At 52.5% G+C, this 17,322-nt stretch overlaps 1 protein-coding gene across 4 annotated transcripts in view; it reads right to left on the bottom strand.

Moving 5' to 3' along the window:
- LAMB3 (laminin subunit beta 3) overlaps positions 1 to 17,322 on the bottom strand; it is a 39,762-nt gene that overhangs the window by 9,240 nt on the left and 13,200 nt on the right. For all 4 annotated transcript variants that reach the window (XM_070591035.1, XM_070591036.1, XM_070591038.1 and 1 more), the window contains 15 exons: positions 16,445 to 16,559; positions 15,820 to 15,893; positions 11,463 to 11,654; positions 10,062 to 10,125; positions 9,492 to 9,685; positions 7,544 to 7,664; positions 6,600 to 6,788; positions 5,219 to 5,374; positions 4,663 to 4,859; positions 4,216 to 4,327; positions 3,005 to 3,383; positions 1,640 to 1,800; positions 1,288 to 1,508; positions 809 to 1,006; positions 323 to 467 (listed from right to left, as the gene is read on the bottom strand). In XM_070591035.1, coding sequence (XP_070447136.1) covers positions 323 to 467; positions 809 to 1,006; positions 1,288 to 1,508; positions 1,640 to 1,800; positions 3,005 to 3,383; positions 4,216 to 4,327; positions 4,663 to 4,859; positions 5,219 to 5,374; positions 6,600 to 6,788; positions 7,544 to 7,664; positions 9,492 to 9,685; positions 10,062 to 10,125; positions 11,463 to 11,654; positions 15,820 to 15,893; positions 16,445 to 16,559 — 2,518 coding nt within the window. The remainder of the gene's footprint in view (positions 1 to 322; positions 468 to 808; positions 1,007 to 1,287; positions 1,509 to 1,639; positions 1,801 to 3,004; positions 3,384 to 4,215; positions 4,328 to 4,662; positions 4,860 to 5,218; positions 5,375 to 6,599; positions 6,789 to 7,543; positions 7,665 to 9,491; positions 9,686 to 10,061; positions 10,126 to 11,462; positions 11,655 to 15,819; positions 15,894 to 16,444; positions 16,560 to 17,322) is intronic.

Here is a 17,322-nt window from a genome sequence, read left to right as displayed (position 1 = left end):
GTTGGGAGTTTATCCCAAGATCAAAGGGAAGCCAATGAAGGATTTTAGGCACAAGTGGCATGTGATCCCACTTACACATTTTTCAAAGATGTTTCAGGCTGTTCTGTTGAGAACAGACCATAAGGGAGCGCGGGGGAGGTGGGCAAACCACTAGAGGGCCGGGGTGGCCATCCAGGCAAGTGATGGGGGCCTGGCCCGGGTGGCGTGGAGATGAGGGAAGGAGGCAGCTGGCTGATGAACTAGATCAGGGACGGGGCATAGGGGGACTAGGGACAGGCAGGAGTTGAAACATCAGCCAAGGGAGGGCAAAGGCCAGGCTCACCTGAGAGGAAGTCCCGGACTTGCTGGATGAGGAGCCGCGTGCGTTGGACGTCTTCCTCCATCTGGGAGCGGCTGGTGCTCACCTGGGTCTCCAGGCGCTGAGCATCTGATTGCACCTGCGACGCAGCTTCCTCGGCTGCCCTGATCTGCCAACACACGGTGTAGGTCAGCAGTGCTCAAAGCCCCAAGAGAGCCTCTCAGCAGCCTCCAAGGATTCTGTGGACACCTGCTACCTGAGACCTACCTGGGAAACATTTGTAACTAACCCGGTTTGGCCCCAGAAGAAATGATGTGGAGTCGGCTAAAAAAAAACCCCAAAACACTTGCCCCAAACTCTCTCTCTCACTTGCTGTGGGGCTTTGGGCAAGTCACCTGACATCTCTGGGCTTTCGTCTCCTAACTGTAAAACAGGAGCTGTGACTTGCCCAGGGGTTCTGTCCCCACTGCCTCCTGTTACAGATGCCCAACCCACCTCGGCCACACCTACCATCTGCCTGGTCTGCTGGAGCTGGGCATTGAAGCCCTGCAGCTGCTTGGCCACCTGCCCCGCCGTCCAGAAGGCCCCACCCGCCCTGGGGAGGGTGCCTCTGCAGTGGGAGCCACAGGTTGTGCCATTATCTCGGGGACACAGTTCTCCAGGGCATGCTCCTGGAGTGCAGGCCGTCTGCCTGGAGCCCCCACAGAGCTGTGGAGAGAAGGGAGTGTCAAGAGGGTTCCCAAAGCTCCCCAACAACCACTCCCATCCCATACGCCAGGGAAACAAACAGCCAGACATATCCATGACAACCAGGCCCCAGAGATTGTTTCCTTGGCAACCGTTGAGCACTCGGTGAGGGGCCAAAGGTTGGGACGGGTCGAGGAGTGGGGTAAGTTCACATTGCCCCAAGGGGAAAGGTGTACTAGCAGTTGGGTGTGACAAGCTGGGATAGGGGTCTCCAGGAAGTGGGGCTCCGTGCCATGAGTCACCTTGTTGATAGTGGGTGTCAGATCAGGCAAGGAAGCCATCTCCAGCCTCAGGGCAGCAAGCTGGGGGCCACTGGCCCCTCCTCCTGCTCCGATCTGCTGCTCCAGCCCCTCTGCCTCTCTCCAGCTGTCCCTGAGCTGTTGCAGCAGGCGGGAGCTTTCGGAGACCTGCTGAGCGGCCTGGGATGACCGCTGGTAGGCTGCAGTCAGCATCCGGAAGGCTCCTGTGGGAAGAAGAGAGGGGAACTGAGCTGCCCCTGGACCTGGAGGCCTGAAGATGCAGGAGGAGCAGGAGCGGAGCCGCGGTGCGGGGTGCACGGTGATGCGTGTGGCTGTCTGAGGTCCCCCTCCTCACCTGAAGGATCGGCACCATGTAGTCCTTCAAACTGCTCCCTCTTGTGCTGATACATAATGAGGAGGCGATTGAAGCTTTTGTCCAGACCCTCCAGGTCTCCCGAAAGGGACAAGGTCCCCTCCTCTCGGGGCAGATCCAGCTGCAGGCCCTGGAGAGTCCGCCTGAGATGGGAGAGGAGCTTTCACTAAAATATAGGAGGTGGATTGCCCTCCCAGAACCAGCCATCCCCTGGGAGAAACCGCGACTGAGTCAGGAAAAACCGAGGCCTTCAGCAAAGGCCACAGAACAGGGGACTTCGCAGGCTGAAGAGGATCCTGCTGAGCAAAGGCTGGGAAGGCCACGCCGCCTTCCTCCAACCCTCTGCAGACAGATCCATAAAAGTCTCTCCTTCCTTGACTTGTGTGACCCTAACCCTCCGGATTCTCCTCCACCTCCCCCAGGGGCTTCCATGAGGAGTGTCACCGGCTCGTCTCCACAGGCTGACTTCAGCCACGACTTGCACAGCGAGGCTCCCAAGTGTCTTCTGCAGTCACACCTCCCCCCTAAGCCCCCATAACTGCTGCCTGCTGGTTGTCTCCACCTGAAAGGGGGTCAGGATCCACCTGCTCAGGCCCACACGCCTGGAGCTTTCAGAGGCTCCTCTCTTCCCCACGCGCTTTGCAGCGCCACCAACCACAGCTCCCTCCTGCCAGCCTCGCATCCTCCACCTCCAGGCTCTGCTGGGCATGGACCTGTCCTGGCATGGAAGCCCTCCCCTGCCTGCGTTCACAGCCTACCAAGTGCCTATGAGCTCACGACACAGTTTCGAGACTTGGGTCAGTCACATCCCTGGATGGCTCTGGGCACCAACAGTCAGTGAGTGAGTGCTCAGGGAACGCAAACTAATTATAGAAACTTCCAGAACCAAATCTCACTAAGAAGGCGCCTCCATGGTAGGAGGGGGTTGTGGGTGGGACTGCTCCCATTCCAAAGACAAATACTAGTTATTTTTAGGGCCCTGCCTCTCGGTGCCCTCCGCCAGGGTGACTAATTCAGAGCTGACTCTCCCACAGGCAGCGCCGGGCACTTGAGAGAACGCGGGCTTGGCTCCTGCCTGTGCTCCTCTTGCCCCTGCTCTGCCCCTCAGTGGCTGAGTGGCTCTGTCACATCACCTATCTGTGCCTGTCTCCTCACCTGCAAAACGGAAGTAATAACACCCACCACACCATCCTGCCAGGACTGCTGTGATGGTTCAGAGAGAGAGCTCCATGAAACTGCCTTGTACACTGCAAAGGGCTGTGCCGATGTCAGGAAGGCCCAGTGTGCCCCTTATGTGAATCCAGGTCGTATAATTCTTCTAAGTGCTTAGCACAGAGAGGGAATTACCTGAGGGAGAGGATGGCATTGGCCACCCAGGCCACCTCCTGCTCTGGGAACACAGTGCTGCCAAGAATTGCTTGGATCTGCTCAATCTTGCTCTTCGCGTCCTGGATCCGAGAGGCCAGACCGCGGTCCTCCAAGCCGGGCCCAGCCCACAGGCTGGCGGTGGTGTTTCGGAGGCCACTGAGGCGCCGGGCCTGTTCCCGGAGGTCCGCGTCATAGCTCTGGAAGCAAGGGTGGCAGGCCACGCACACTGGGTAGCGGTCACAGTAGCCTCGCTGGCACTGGTCGCAGCGGGGCCCAGTCAAGCCGGGGCGGCAGAGGCAGCGGCCTGAGGCCTTGTCACAGCCTGGGCCTTCAGTTCCCCGGAAGTCACAGTCACAGGCTAGGGAGGGAGAAAGGGTGGTCAGAGGCCGGGGGCAGGGAGACTAGGGTGTCTGGTGGGAGAGCCCTGAAGAGGAGGTCTGACCTCAGGATCCTTCTACAGGGCGGAATAACAGACCATCAGGGACAGAACAAAATCATGGTAACAACAGCAAGAAAAGCAAGCACTTACTTGGCACCTACTGTGTGCCAGGCACTGTGCTAAGTCTCCCACACACATCCCATGCATGTGACCTTCACAACCACTCTGTGACAGAGGTAGCCACCCCTATTTTCCCATTTTCATAGATGGGGCAGGTGAGGCACAGAGAGGTTAAGTACAGTGGGCCCCTTCCCCAAATGAGGAAACTGAGGCGCAAAGAGGGGGAGCGACTGGCCCCAAGTCATCTGTAAGCAGGGCAGAGCTGAGAGCAGACCCGGTCTGCATGCTCCAAGTCCCCTGCTCTTGTCACTGCTTGTCAAGCTGACTCTGGGGAGACGACACCTTTCTGCCTCAGGACTCACTTTCTCCATCTGTGAACAGGGAAGGCACGTCCGCCCCTCCCTGCCACTGTCCTGGACGTGACTCTGGGAAATGCTTCCTCAAGGCAGCGGGGAGCAAAGCAACCCTCCTGACCTAGGGACATGGGGACGGCCTGACGTCAGCTGGCCCTGGGGCTGGGAGTCTATGCCGACTGGTGTTATGGGGAGCAGACCCTCTCAGGGGGTTGCCAGGGCCCACATCACATGTACCAATACCAAAAGTCCTCCCAGACCACAGACCCCCCACCACAAGCCCGCCCAAGCACTCATCCCGCCACAGCCTCAGCGTCCCCCGCTCAGTGAGCGCGCACCTCGGCATCCCGCGGCTGCATCTCCATAGGTCCTGTCAGGACACTGGCGGATGGCTGCAGCACTGCAGGTCAGGCCACCAAACCCTTCCCGACAGGGGCACTGCCCTGTTAACTGTGGGGGGAGAGCACCGTCAGGGAGCCTCCCTCACAGGCTGGGCCTTGCCCAACCTCCCTGGTGTGCCCCCAGAACAAGGGGTCCCACCCAAAGACAAGCTCTGAAGTCGAAGCCCAAAATGGCCCTGCAGAAGGTGTGGCAAATACGGCATTGCCGAAGGCTGAGGGCCACAGAGGGAGGGACATTTGGTGGCCTCCTCAAAGGGGAATGGGGACAGAAGCAGCCAGTCTGACTTTGGAAAGGCCTGAGAGGCTGCGTAGAGAGGAAACAGAAGCGGGTGGACAGGACCCCTTTCCTGCTGAGGGTCCCCCAGGGCCACCCCCACTGCATACCTGGTTGCACTGGGGGCTGAGGGAGTTGCGGGGGTCGCAGGCACACGGTTCACAGCCCCGACCACTGGCCAGCTTCCAGTGGTGGGGAGCACACTGGTCACATTTGGGGCCCACCACGTGGGGCAGACACAGGCAGCGCCCACTCTCCTCGTCACATGGCATGTCTCGCCGGGACCCCAGGACACTGCAGTCACAGCCTGCAGGAGGGAGCGCTGCTGAGCTCCAGGGATGGCCAAAAACTCACCCCCAAAGGACATGCATCAAGGAGGGGGCCCATCTTGGGAAAAGCAGCAAGCAGGGCCGTTCTCTCCAGGTAACCTGGCTGACTCACAAGGCCTCTGTGTCTTCCCACCAGTTCCAGTACCTGGCAGCTTGGCCACCTGCCCTCCCACCCACTGGCTGACTCAGTCCCACCTTCCAACCTGGACCTGTGCTGCCATCTGCTGGAGGCCTGTAGCACAGCAGCTGGCACACAGCACAGAGAGCAGGGCAGGTCACAGGTCTCATGTCCCATGCAGCCTGCCCCACACCATGCCAGGCTGGGGCCCCTACTCACGGTGGCAGCCCTGTGGGTTGGCGTAGGTGAGTCCTGTAAATCCTGGCTTGCACAGGTCACAGCGCTCCCCCTGCACATGCTCCTTGCACACGCACTGCCCGGTCAGTGGGTCACAGGGAGCCCCCGGCACTGCCCCATCAGGATCACACTCGCAGGCTGAGGGACAAAAGCAGCCACCGCAGCAGGAACAAAGAAGAAAAGGAGGGAGTTAGGAATGTATTCCAGGAGCCAGCTTCCGGGTTCAAATCCTCGTTCCACCACTTACTGGTTTACAACCTTAGTCAAGCTATTTAACCCCTCTGTGCCTCAGTTTCCTCATCTATGAAATGGGCATAATTATACAACCCTCATAGGCTTCTTATGAGGAATAAATGAGTAAATGTAGAGTGGGTGGACAGCGCTTGGCCCATGTTAAGTACTATAGAAGTTTTTGCTGTCATTATTTACTGAAGGACTACAATATGCCGGGCACTCCTACATGGTGCCTTATGTAATCCTCACCATAACCCTGAAAGGTGGGATGATTGTCCCTATTGTACAGACGAGGAAACTGAGACTCAGAGACGTCAAGGAACACACTCAAGGTCACACAGCAAGTAAGCGCTAGAAACAGAAGTCAAATTCAGGTCTTTCGCACTCTTTCCACAAACAAATAATACGAACAGGGAGTGAAGCAGCTTTCTCCCACCCCCACACCCAAAACGCTTTCACGGTCTCAAAGGAAGACTCTTCCTTCATCTAGAAAGACTTTGGCGATTAACCCCGCCCGAATCAGGTGGCTTCCACCAGTTTGCTGTCTCCTAGATGAACTCATTGGCCCTTGTGGACGTGCTAAGTCCCTCCTGGGTGTTCCATCACATTACAACCATAGGTTCATTCAATAAACATTCTGTAGCATCAATCATTTGCCTGTCGTTGCGCGAGGCCTGAGGATTTAAGACATAATCCCTGCCACGGAGGAGTTCTCCATGTTAGGGGAAACAGAAAAATAAAGAGCTACCCACATTACAACATGGTAAAGGCAATAACATATACGTGGACACAGTGCTTCGCCCCTCCTCTTCATGTGTGTGTGGTTTATATTAGCAAACAGTGTGCATGCTTATTGATAGAAGGCACTTTATCTTGTATTTACTTTTTTCTCTCCTATGCCCAAAATAAGGGTTACACAATGATTGTTTGAACTGATTGATTGACGGTCCAGAGAGGTTAGGTGATTTGCTTAGAAGTGCACGGCTAAGTTAAAACAATTGCCCACAAGTCCTGACACACAACCAAGACTTCACACTTCCCGAGGGCTTGTGTATCCCCAGGACATGTGCTCTGTTGTGCCCAGAGTCCTGGACAGATGACACCCTGCGTCCCCCGAGCCCCTACTCACGGATGCAGGTCTCCTGAATGGGAGCACCAGGACGCCGGTTTCGGAAATAGTGAAGCTGACATCGCTCACAGTTCTTGCCCTCAGTGTGGTCGCGGCAGTTGTCACATACCCCTCCGTGTGCCCCCTGGCTGGCGGCAAACACAGCTGGGTCGAAGTGACACGTCTCCGAGTGCCCATTGCAGTCACACCCTGAAAAAGGAGATTCCCAGGGCTGACGTTTGACCAGCACCACTGCCGTCCACAGAGCACGCTCCACGCTAACTCATCGGCATGGCCAGCAACTCCGCGAGATGCTCAGGTCTGGGAAATGGGGAAACTGAAGCCCAGGAAGGCTTGTGTAATTTATTTAAGATTATATGGGCAGTAAGAAAGCAGAGTAGTGTGAGAACTCAGGCCTCCTGACTCCCAGCGTGGGGACCAACCCCAAAATAATGTCCGTGTTGGGCCAAAGAAAGACCCCTTTGAATGGTCCATCCCAACCCGCCCCCAGGACTACCATGGATCTCCCATTGGGTCACTGCCTCTCTCTGGGCTGGGGACCCTTGTTTCCCTCATTTATACAGACAAAGGCCCTGACTCCAGGGGGCCATCTGAAGGAGGAGAAGTGACAACAGGGAACCACATATGTCCTACAGGAAGTAAGGCAACTGGAGAGACCAGAAGGAGGCTCTGGGGATACCACAAAAGGCATGTGGCATCAGAAGCAAAGACCAAGCCTTCGTACCTCGGGGCCTGGCTGAGGACGAAGGGGGAGGTGGTGGGAGGATGCCACCCAAATTCTCTCTCCATCCCCACAGAGCAAGGAGAGCTTAAATCACAGGGATGCACTTACGTTTAGACTTAAATATTAAAGAATAGATTCTCCCTGTGTCCCAGGTGAGGTCGTTAAGGCCCAGCACCCCACTCAGTCACTACAGGGGAGGGGGGTGATCCCAGGTTCATACTTTGGCATTCATGGGGGTCCTGGTCATCCGCAGGTCTCCAGGGCCGATTGTTGTAGAAGGGCGCACAGCGTTCACAATTGGGGCCGGCGGTGTTGTGCTGGCAGACGCAGACCTCATGGACCTAGGAGAGGGGGCCATCAGTCATCAGGAACAACTATCAAAGGACGTCCCAGGGATGGACCTGCCCTCTCCCCTCTGACCCTCCAGCCCACCACTCAGGGTCCTCCAGCCTTCACTCAGCACCTTCGACACTCCCAGCTGCCTGCTTGTGTGCCATTGGTGTGCGTGTGTGTGTGTCTGTGTCTGTGTGCCTCCTCTGGCTAGGTTTTTAAAAGCTTCATTCCTTGTGCTTGGACATCCCCATGGTGCCCATTCCAAAGCAACACCTGGAAGGTGCTCAGACACCCTTGTTGGTAAACTGTGTGATTATAGAAGCTCGTGGGCCCTCTGGAAATTTATATTCCAACAATCTCTGCCTGCAGTTGTTTGGCTAATTGGACTGCTATGATGAATCGTTACCAGACTCATTAAGGTATAAAAATAGAAGAGCTATTGTGTGCTAATTGTCTTCCAAATTAGGCCCACCGCCCCCAGCCTGGCATTCAAGGACCCGAATCACATATGCTCCATTCTTCTCTCCCACTTCCTCCTAACAGCACAGCAAGCGGAACTTCCGGCTGCTGCCTGGACGAGCCCTGCTTTCCCCACCTTTTGGTCTTTACTGATGTGTTTCTTCTTGCCTGAATTCTCTTCTCTCTCTATTCACCGGCAAAATCCTGCCAGCTAGAATGGCACCTCCTTCACCAAGCCTCCCTGGTCCCTCTAATTGCATAGATTTCGATCCTGGATGCACTTCAGAATCGTCAGGGGAGCTTTTTAAAAAAATACCAATGCCCAGACCCAGTTCAATCTGAATCTCAGGGACAAGGCTCAGACGTCGGTACTTTTTAAAGCGTTGGTTCCACTGGGCAGCCAGATTGAGAACCGTGGGGCTGGGCGTGCCCTCTCCTCCCCTAACTCCCACAGCACGTTGTAGTCCTCATGTCAGCAATCCCGCTCGGCCTGTGCTCTGGTCACTTGTCTATGGGCCCTAACAGATCACACATTCCCAGAGCGGGTCTCCCTCTGGCCTCCTCTGCAGCCCAGGTAGCACCTGGCCCAGAAGTGGCAATGATAAAGCTGACGGATGCTCATTGCACCTGTAGCTCCCTCGTAGTTTATTTTACAGGATTTCCTCATGCCTGTCTGCCACTAGGGTAAATATCATGCTCCCAGATGTTGACACAAGAACTGATGCCCCAGGAAAGTGAAATGACAGCTCCCTCTGCTTCTTGGCCCAAGGCTCTCCCTCCTCTGCTGGCGGTTCTCAGGTCTGGTTTCACAGCAGGAGCCCCTGGGTTGTTGGTACACTGCAGCTTCTGACCCCAACCCTGACGCATCCGACTCGGCTGGTCTGCGGTCGACTTCGCCTCTGGGTCAGACTGTTCTCTCGTCCTGCCCCACAGCTCACCATTAGATGGGACTTTAGAGTCCCCACACCAGGGGCTTTCAACCCTGGCAGTATGTTAGAATCCTCTGGAAGCTTTAAAAACCAACAATAAAATCAGAGAATCTGGGCGTGGAGGTCAGAGCAATTTTTTTAGACCCCAGGAAATTGTAATGTGTAGCCAGGGTTGAGAAGCATTGTCTGAAGCTCCCCCTAACGCCCACATATATACTTAAATGTAACTGAAAATAAAAACCTCCCCAAACCATAGAGCAGGTCTCAGAAAGTGCTACAAAGTTCTTATCTTTGAAATGATAACCACTTAGACTCACCGTTGCCAAAATATTCAATACCCAAATCTTAAATTTAGTGCCCACTCTGCTTTACCGGAGCCTCAAGGATGTGCTTAATCTGTTCTCATCTTCCCACCTCCCCTCTGCCCTTCCCACCCTGGGCTGTCACCTGCACAGTGGTGGAGGGGCCGGCAGGCGCTCCGGGCCTGGGGGCGCAGCGGTCAGCGTGGCCGTGACAGAGGCAGCTCCCCTGCAGACGCAGCTGGGACACTGCATAGTAGGCACTGGGGGGATGGTAGCCCCTCTGGGGCAAAGGGGCCAGCCTGGTGAAGTTGACTCTCAAGTTTGTGATCTCCCCCAGCTCTGAGAGGGGACAAACAAGGAGGGTGGAGGTGGGGAAGGAAAATAAAGAAAGGAATTAGAGGCAAATAGTCTCGGATGATGAAAGGAATTCTGGTCTCACCATGGCTTCTTCCTGCCTTGCTAAGCTTATTCCAGGGCCCATCCTCCCCAGCCCTCAACCCTCCCCCAGCAGAAGAGACCCCTTCCACTCCAACTCAGGCCTTTTGAGTCTCAGGGGCTACCACAATAGCCCTATGACCAGGGGAAGCAGGAGGAGTATTAAATCCAGCCACGTTGACCGGAATATGAAAGACCAGGAAATTTCAGTGACCCGGGTTCCAACCCTGTTTTGCTCCCTACCCATCGTCCCACAGGCTAGAAGAGTAGCCACACTGACCTTGAATTTTTTGACTTTGAGTGGCTGGAATCCCAGAGGCTAAATCCATGAGGTGAAGCTGGACCTACAGAGAGAGGGGAAAGGGAAGAACTGAGGAGGGGTCAGCAGTGTGCCCCAGCTCAGAACGTCTTCTTTCCATTCAATGCCCCGCCCTCCTCACACTACGCTGAGGTCCTTCTTACCTTGAACCTGAGATGACCACGGATGTGAGGCCTGCCAACCACCCTGGGGGCGTGAGATGGTCACTGGGCCCTAAATGAGTATGTGTGCGTGTGTACAAGCCCTCCTCTCCAACTGAAAATATAGCTATCCCAAGACTTTCCTGATTTCCTTGGGTCAAAAATTATAGTAAGATACAGGATGTACATATGAGGATGAGGGGATACGAATTTTCCAAGCACCCAGGATGAGTAAGAAAGCCTGGAGCCCAAGGATGCACAGATGCGGTGACCACCAACCTCCAGACAACTCCAATTTCAACTGTGCTTTTCCTTTTTAATAAAAACCACTCATTAGATGTGACTTCATCTGCATCTCCCAGGAAGAGTTTTCACATCAACACCCCACAAATTAGGAAGAAGTCCTATATTCTGATCTGGGGTCTAGGGAATGTGGTAGGTGTGATCTGGATATGGCTATAACCAAGGAGGAGCTATCAGAGCAGCGGAGAGAGATGCACAGCCCACAGCCAGGGCAGGGCTCTGAGCATGTGGTGCATGAGAGCAGCTCTGAGGGCTCGTCTGAGCCTGGGCCAGAGAAAGGAGGCGAGAACACACAGCTCCAGTCCAGCGGTGGGGAGAAGCAGTTACAAAACAAATGAGAAGAGTTTGGAAGGATTCCGGGAGAGACATTCTGAGCTGTTTCTAGGGGCAGGTTCTCACTTCCACCTCAGGGTTTAAGTTCAGGTGACCTGGAGCCGTGACTTATACCTGAACTTCCCCAAGGACGAGCACCCGGCTAGATGGGTAGATTAAACTGAAAAAGCTCATTCTTGTGTTAAACTCTACCAAGGCGAAATCAGAGACTAAATTAAATTGGTGTGACTGCTCAGGTGAATCCAACTCGCCATCTCAAAGTCCTCACACTGGGGCAACGTGGATTTTACCCTCTCCACTAGGGGGCAGTGTCAACGAGCCGTGGCGGGGGCTATGGAAGAGAGCAGCGTTGGATCACGCACTGCACTCAATATGTTTCTGAAATATGGCTCCTGGGGAGCAAAGAGGAGGAGCAGCAGACGTTCTGAGTGGCCAGAGGGGTCGTAGTTGGAGAGTTCAGGAAAGACGGCAAGGTGCTCTGACCAAGGAGGTGCTCATCTCTTCTCAAGAGTCTGGGTGACCGTGGGAGCAACGCAGTGTTGGAGACCTCTCCTCTGCCTAGGTTTTCAGGGCCCCCTCTACCTACCTTCCCCCCTTCTAGGTGCCCGTTAGGCCTCTGGGGCAGGGACTGGCACCGAACATCCTGCCAGCTCTGAGGCTGGCCCTGGCGGACTCGGGGGAAGGCAGAGGTGCAGTCGGCAGCCAGGTACTGGTACACCCGCCAGGTCTTGCCGAAGTCCGAGGAGCGCTCGATCAGCATCCCAGCGGGCATGGGCGCCTGCGGAAACACAGTCAGGGTGGGGGCCTCAGTGACCGAGGGAGGAAGGCACTGTGGGGACACAATCACAGAAACAGGCTCCCAAAGACAAGCTGGTAGCCCTTGAGAACCACAGTGAAGGAGGGAGAAAAGACACTGAGTGGGGCAAGTGGGCTCACGGGCATACCCATCCAATTCTCCTGGCAAACCAGAGGTCCCGGCTGGTTTTCCCCAGGGATTAAATTATGGAAAGTAATAGAAAGGAGATCTGCATTCCAGAAGGTATGATCCTGACTCAGCCCACCACACAGGCTTCCAGACCAGAAAATTCTCCCACTGCACTTCCCACAGCCAACCATTTTATCCCCACTAGCTCTTGGTTCCATCTCTCCTCTCTCTTGCTCACATTGCCATGGCCATGGCTCAGGCCACGGTCTTGCTGAGCCTGAATTATTGCAACAGCCTAGAATTCATGTTTAGCCTCTGTCCAGATGCTCCAAAGCACTTGCCCCACTTTACCTAAATGGTTATCTGGTCACCTCACTCTCTGCGTGAGACCCTTCAATGGATCTTTATTGGCCTGAAGGTAAAATGCAAGCCCTTCAGCATGACATATTGTCATGTCGCTACTCCCCGCATCGGTGATTTCATCCATTTCTCATGGCTTTAAGTATTGTCTTCATGCTGACAGCTCCCAGCTTGGACCACTTCCTTGAACTATAGGTTCATAAACCCACCCTCCATATAGAGAGAACTTTCCTTTAAAACATAAAATGAGCTGTGACACTCTGCCAAAAACCCTCCAATGGCTTTCCACTATTCTTTTTTTTCCAGCTTTATTGAGATATTATTGATACACAACATAGTAAGTTTAAGGTGTATCAAATGCGATGATTTGATACACATATATATTGTGAAATGAGCACCGCAATAAGGTTAGTTAACACCTCCATCCCCTTACATAATTACTATTTTTTTGTAGTGATAACATTTAAGTTCTACGTTCTTGACAACTTTCAGGTGTATAATAATACAGTACTAGTAAGTATAGTCACCATGCTGTCCATTAGACCTGCAGAGCTGATCCATCTTATAGCTGGAAGTTTATACCTTTGGACCAGCATCTCGCCATTTTCCCCACTGCCCCAGCCCCTGGTAACCACCATTCTATTCTCTATTTCTGCGAGTTTGGCTTTTTTAGATTCCACGTAGAAGTGAGAATATATAGTGTTTGTCTTTCTCTGTCTGACTTATTTCACTTAGCAAAATGCCCTCAAAGTCCATCCACATTGTCACAAAAGGCAGGATTTTCTTTTTTTATGGCTGAATATTCCATTTTCTTTATCCAATCATCCATTGTGGGACACTTAACATTGTTTCCATGTCTTGGCTATTGTGAATAATGCTGCAATGAACATGGCGTGCCGATGTCTCTTTGAGATAGTGACTTCATCTCCTTCCAATGTGTACTCAGAAGTGGGATTGCTGGATCGTATGGTAGTTCTATTTTTAATTTTGGGGGGAGCCTCCATACTGTTTTCCATAGTGGCTGCACCAATTTACATTCCCACCAAGAGTGCCAAGGGTTCTCTTTTCTCCACATCCTAGCCAGCACTTGTCATTTCTCCTTTTTCCCATAACAGTCCTTCTTACAAGATGGATGATATCTCATTGTGATTTTGCTTTCATTTCCCTGATGATTAGTGATGGTGAGCATTTTTTCATGTACCTTTTGGCCATTTGTACGTCTTCCTGGAGAAATGTCCATTCAGATCCTCTGCCTACCAATCTTGAATAAATCCAGACCCCTGGCTGTGGGTGAAGAGGCTGTGCTGCCTGGGCCCACCTCCTCGCCTCATCTCATGCACTGTGCGCCTCCATCTCGTCAATCCCTCAGTCACACCACGCTCACTCCCTCCTCAGAGCCTTTGCAGGGTAGCTGTAGCATTGTTCCTTCTGCCTGGAATGCTCCTCCCCCTGGGGGGGGGGGGCGGTGTTCCTTCTCATCTTTTTTTTTTTTTTTTTTTTTTGAGGAAGATTAGCCCTGAGCTAACATCTGCTGCCAATCCTTCTCTTTTTGCTGAGGCAGACTGGCCACGAGCTAACATCCATGCCCATCTTCCTCCACTTTATATGTGGGACGCCTACCACACAGCATGGCTTGCCAAGCGGTGCCATGTCTGCACCCAGGATCTGAAACAGCGAACCCTGGGCCGCCGAAGCGGAACATACGCACTTAACCGCTGCGCCACCAGGCCGGCCCCCTTCTCACATTTTGTTCTCAGCTTCAATGTCACTCCTCCTGGACATCTCTCTATAGCCATCTAACATGTATTCTTCTCCCACACTCTGCCCACCCACCCTCATTATTTCCTATTCCAGCACCTTGCTTTTTCCTTCAGAAATGTCACCACAGTTTCCGGTTATTTAATTGTTGGTTTCCTGTTTTTCATTCTTCTCCCACTAGAACAGGGTTTCCAAACCTTGGCACTGTTAACTCATGGCATTGGATAATTCCTGTTGTTAGAGTTGTCCTGCTCATTGTAGGATGGTTAACAGCCTCCCTGACCTCTACTCACTAGACGTCAATAGCATTCCCACAGTTGTGACAACCAAAAATGTCTCCAGAAATTGCCAAATGTCCCCTGGTTGAGAAGCACCATACAAACCATAGGCCCCTATTTGTCTTGTCCACAGCTGTAACCCCAGCATCTAGCACATAGGCTCCTAGTACACGCTTGTTGAATGAATGAGTGAATCATTAGTCTGCTTCTCCCTCTCCATTTACCCATTTACCCTATGAACTCATCTCTCACCAGGCGGCAGCCCTCCACGTCCCTACCTCTCTCCACCATCCACACATTTTCCCCTCCAGACCCTATGTGCGTTCCCTTGCCCCCTCCCCAATTACATACCTTCTTGCCTCTTTCCTCCTGGCCTTTGTGCTTTGCTGTTCTCTTTGTCTGGAATGAACTTTGCCCTTCACCTGGCTACTTCTGGCTAGGAAGGTTCATCTTCCCCTGGGTGTATTTTACGACCCACCCCTCAAGGACAGACCAAGCTGGATGCCCCCGTTCTGTGCGCCCCAGCACCTCTTCTTACCAACATCAGAGCACACATAACACTCTCTCACTACTGGTTCTCTGTGCCCCCTACATAGACTGAAGCAACTTGGGGATTATGATTTAGCTTTATTTATCTTTTTATCCCTGACATCTGGCACCAAATCTAACACATAACCAGTATTCAATATGTCTGTAGCAAGAATGGACAAACACATGAATGGGTGAGTGATAATAAAAGAATGAAACTAACAGCATCCATCCAAACGAATGTTGCCCTTCAAAGCTGTCACCTTTAGAGACTGGGCGTGTATTCAAACGACACTGGCATTTCTCAAAATACTTTTCACCTTTTCTTCGGCGAGCCTCTTAGAGCTAACTTCCTCGGTCACTTAAGAGATTAGGTCCTATTGCTTTTTACTCACAGCTCACCTTCTGAAAATGATATGGTCCTTCCTGATCATCTAATCTTATTAACCAAACTTGAGCCTTAAATATTTGACTATTCCTGTAGAGAGGATAAAATCAAATCTTCTCTGAAAAGGAAAAAAAATGACATCATAAATGAATGAAAATGTTCCCTCCAAAAGGAGGATCTCAGAGGCTAGTCTAAACACAGGATCTGAGAGTTCTCTGAGAGGCAGCACTGAATGAATAGATTGCCCGCCAAGAAGGCTGCTCCAATAGCACACTTTTTCTGGGAATAGGCCGGTTCTTGACTCTTTGTTAAACTCAGTGTCATCAGCAAAGTTATTAAACAGAGTACACCAAAATACACAACTGTATAGCAAGTGACCAAGCCCAGTGGAATTGGTACTTGTCAGAGCCAAATTAATTAGACGAGTTGAGGGTGGAGGATGCAGAAAGCAAGCAGATCTGTAACCACTGCATGGCCAAGACAGGGAGCCTGGAGGCGCCATGGTTCTCCCAGGAGCAGGCCTCTGCTATCACCACGATATAGGCTCAAGGGAAGCTTTGCCCAGCCTAGGGAAGGAGGGCCCACCCAGCATGTGGTGCCATCACCCCTGGCCTGGGGAGACAAGGACACTGTGCTCCCCATGAGTCCAAGCCCACACGGCCCGGGGTCCCCCTCTCCTCTCCACTGCCATGCCCAGGAAGCACACCTTAAACTCCATCACGATGTCTTGAAGCTGGAATCTCTTGTCCAGGTCCAGCTGCAGAGAAACAGGGCTCACATCTGAAAGGACAAAAAGTAGGAACTTCAGACCGGAGAACTTCCACCCTCCCAGGCCTGAAGAAGGCTCTGGACTTTACCAGCTCCAGGAAGTCAGAAATTCTGTAACCTTGACTCTCTGATTTCCCTCTTGGAGAGGAGTGGTACCAGTAAGTTCCGACTTACATTACCAATTCAAGATCCTATCTGTTCTTGGCCAAATTTCCTTCTCATCATCAGCTGATGCCCCTAGTATCTTAAAGGGTTTCAACTTGTCTGTTTGACACAGACCTCTTGCCAGAGTTCGTTTCCTTCACAAGCCCATTGGGACTACGCAGAGTGAAGTAAAGGCATTTCTCTCTCCTCTTACCCTGTCATTAACCTCCAGGACAGTCTTCTGCCTAAAACACCAGAAAGACCTCAAATATAGAGGCAGAAGGTTCTGCTTCTCAGCCACCCAGATCCCATCACCATGAGAAATGCCTGGGAAACACAAAGGGATCCTGGGCACTCTCCAGCCAACCCATCCTGTGGGAGCCCTCACACGTTTGGGGCCCAAAGGAACAAGCCCTTACCATTCTTTGACTGCCACCAGCGCATGGGGCCTGAGGACGAAGCCACATTCTCCACACGGTGACTGTTGTAATTGTGAGGCAACCTGGAGTCACACTTGCAGCATTTCATCTGCCACTGTGGGACAGGGAGACACCAGAGACTCAGAGGTGTGATCCAGATAGAATTCTCCCCTTGCATCCTGAGAGCCCAGAACATTCCCTCTGTGGAAACCCTACCCTTAGAGAGCCACTGATTTCATTAATACACTTCAGAGGATTAACCACTTAAAACAAGGTTATTGGTCATCTTTTCATTTAATTCACTTGTGTCCCTCCTAACTCATAGCTAAGTGAATAGTAAATAGATGTTGTGATTGGGAAAGAGGTATGAGGTAGTAGAAAAAAGTAATTTTGGTAGATGACGCTGCCTCGAAGAGAAACTTGAGAAGAGTGCTAGGAGCAAAAAGAATAAAGGAAGAGAAACTCCCATTAACTTAGCATCTACCATGTGCTAGGTACAGGCTGGAGAGTTTTATATCTCATCTCACTTAATCCTGGCAGCCTGGGGAAAACTGGGTTTCTAAGGATCTGGCAGAAGGGACAGCAAAATACGACAAGGGAACTTGGGGTTCCAGTCCTAGCTCTGTTACCCCACCTTCTAGGCTCAGTTTTCTCCATTGTAAATTGAGGAGAGGTGGGACTAGAGTCATTCATTCATTCAACAAATATTTATTGAGCATGTTCTATGTGGTAGACCCTGCTCTGGGCTCTGGAGTTAGAAGAGCAAACAAAACAAAGACCCTGACCTCAGGGAGCCAACATTCTAGCAACATTCAGATCATCTCTAAGGCTTTCCAGCACTGACATCCGGGACTGCAGGATCTTTCCCAGATTTGGCG

The sequence above is a fragment of the Equus przewalskii genome, chromosome 23, assembly GCF_037783145.1.
Source record: "Equus przewalskii isolate Varuska chromosome 23, EquPr2, whole genome shotgun sequence".
NCBI lineage: Eukaryota > Metazoa > Chordata > Mammalia > Perissodactyla > Equidae > Equus > Equus przewalskii.
The sequence above is the reverse complement of the archived record's forward strand: the minus strand, read 5'-3'. Positions and strand labels throughout refer to the sequence as shown.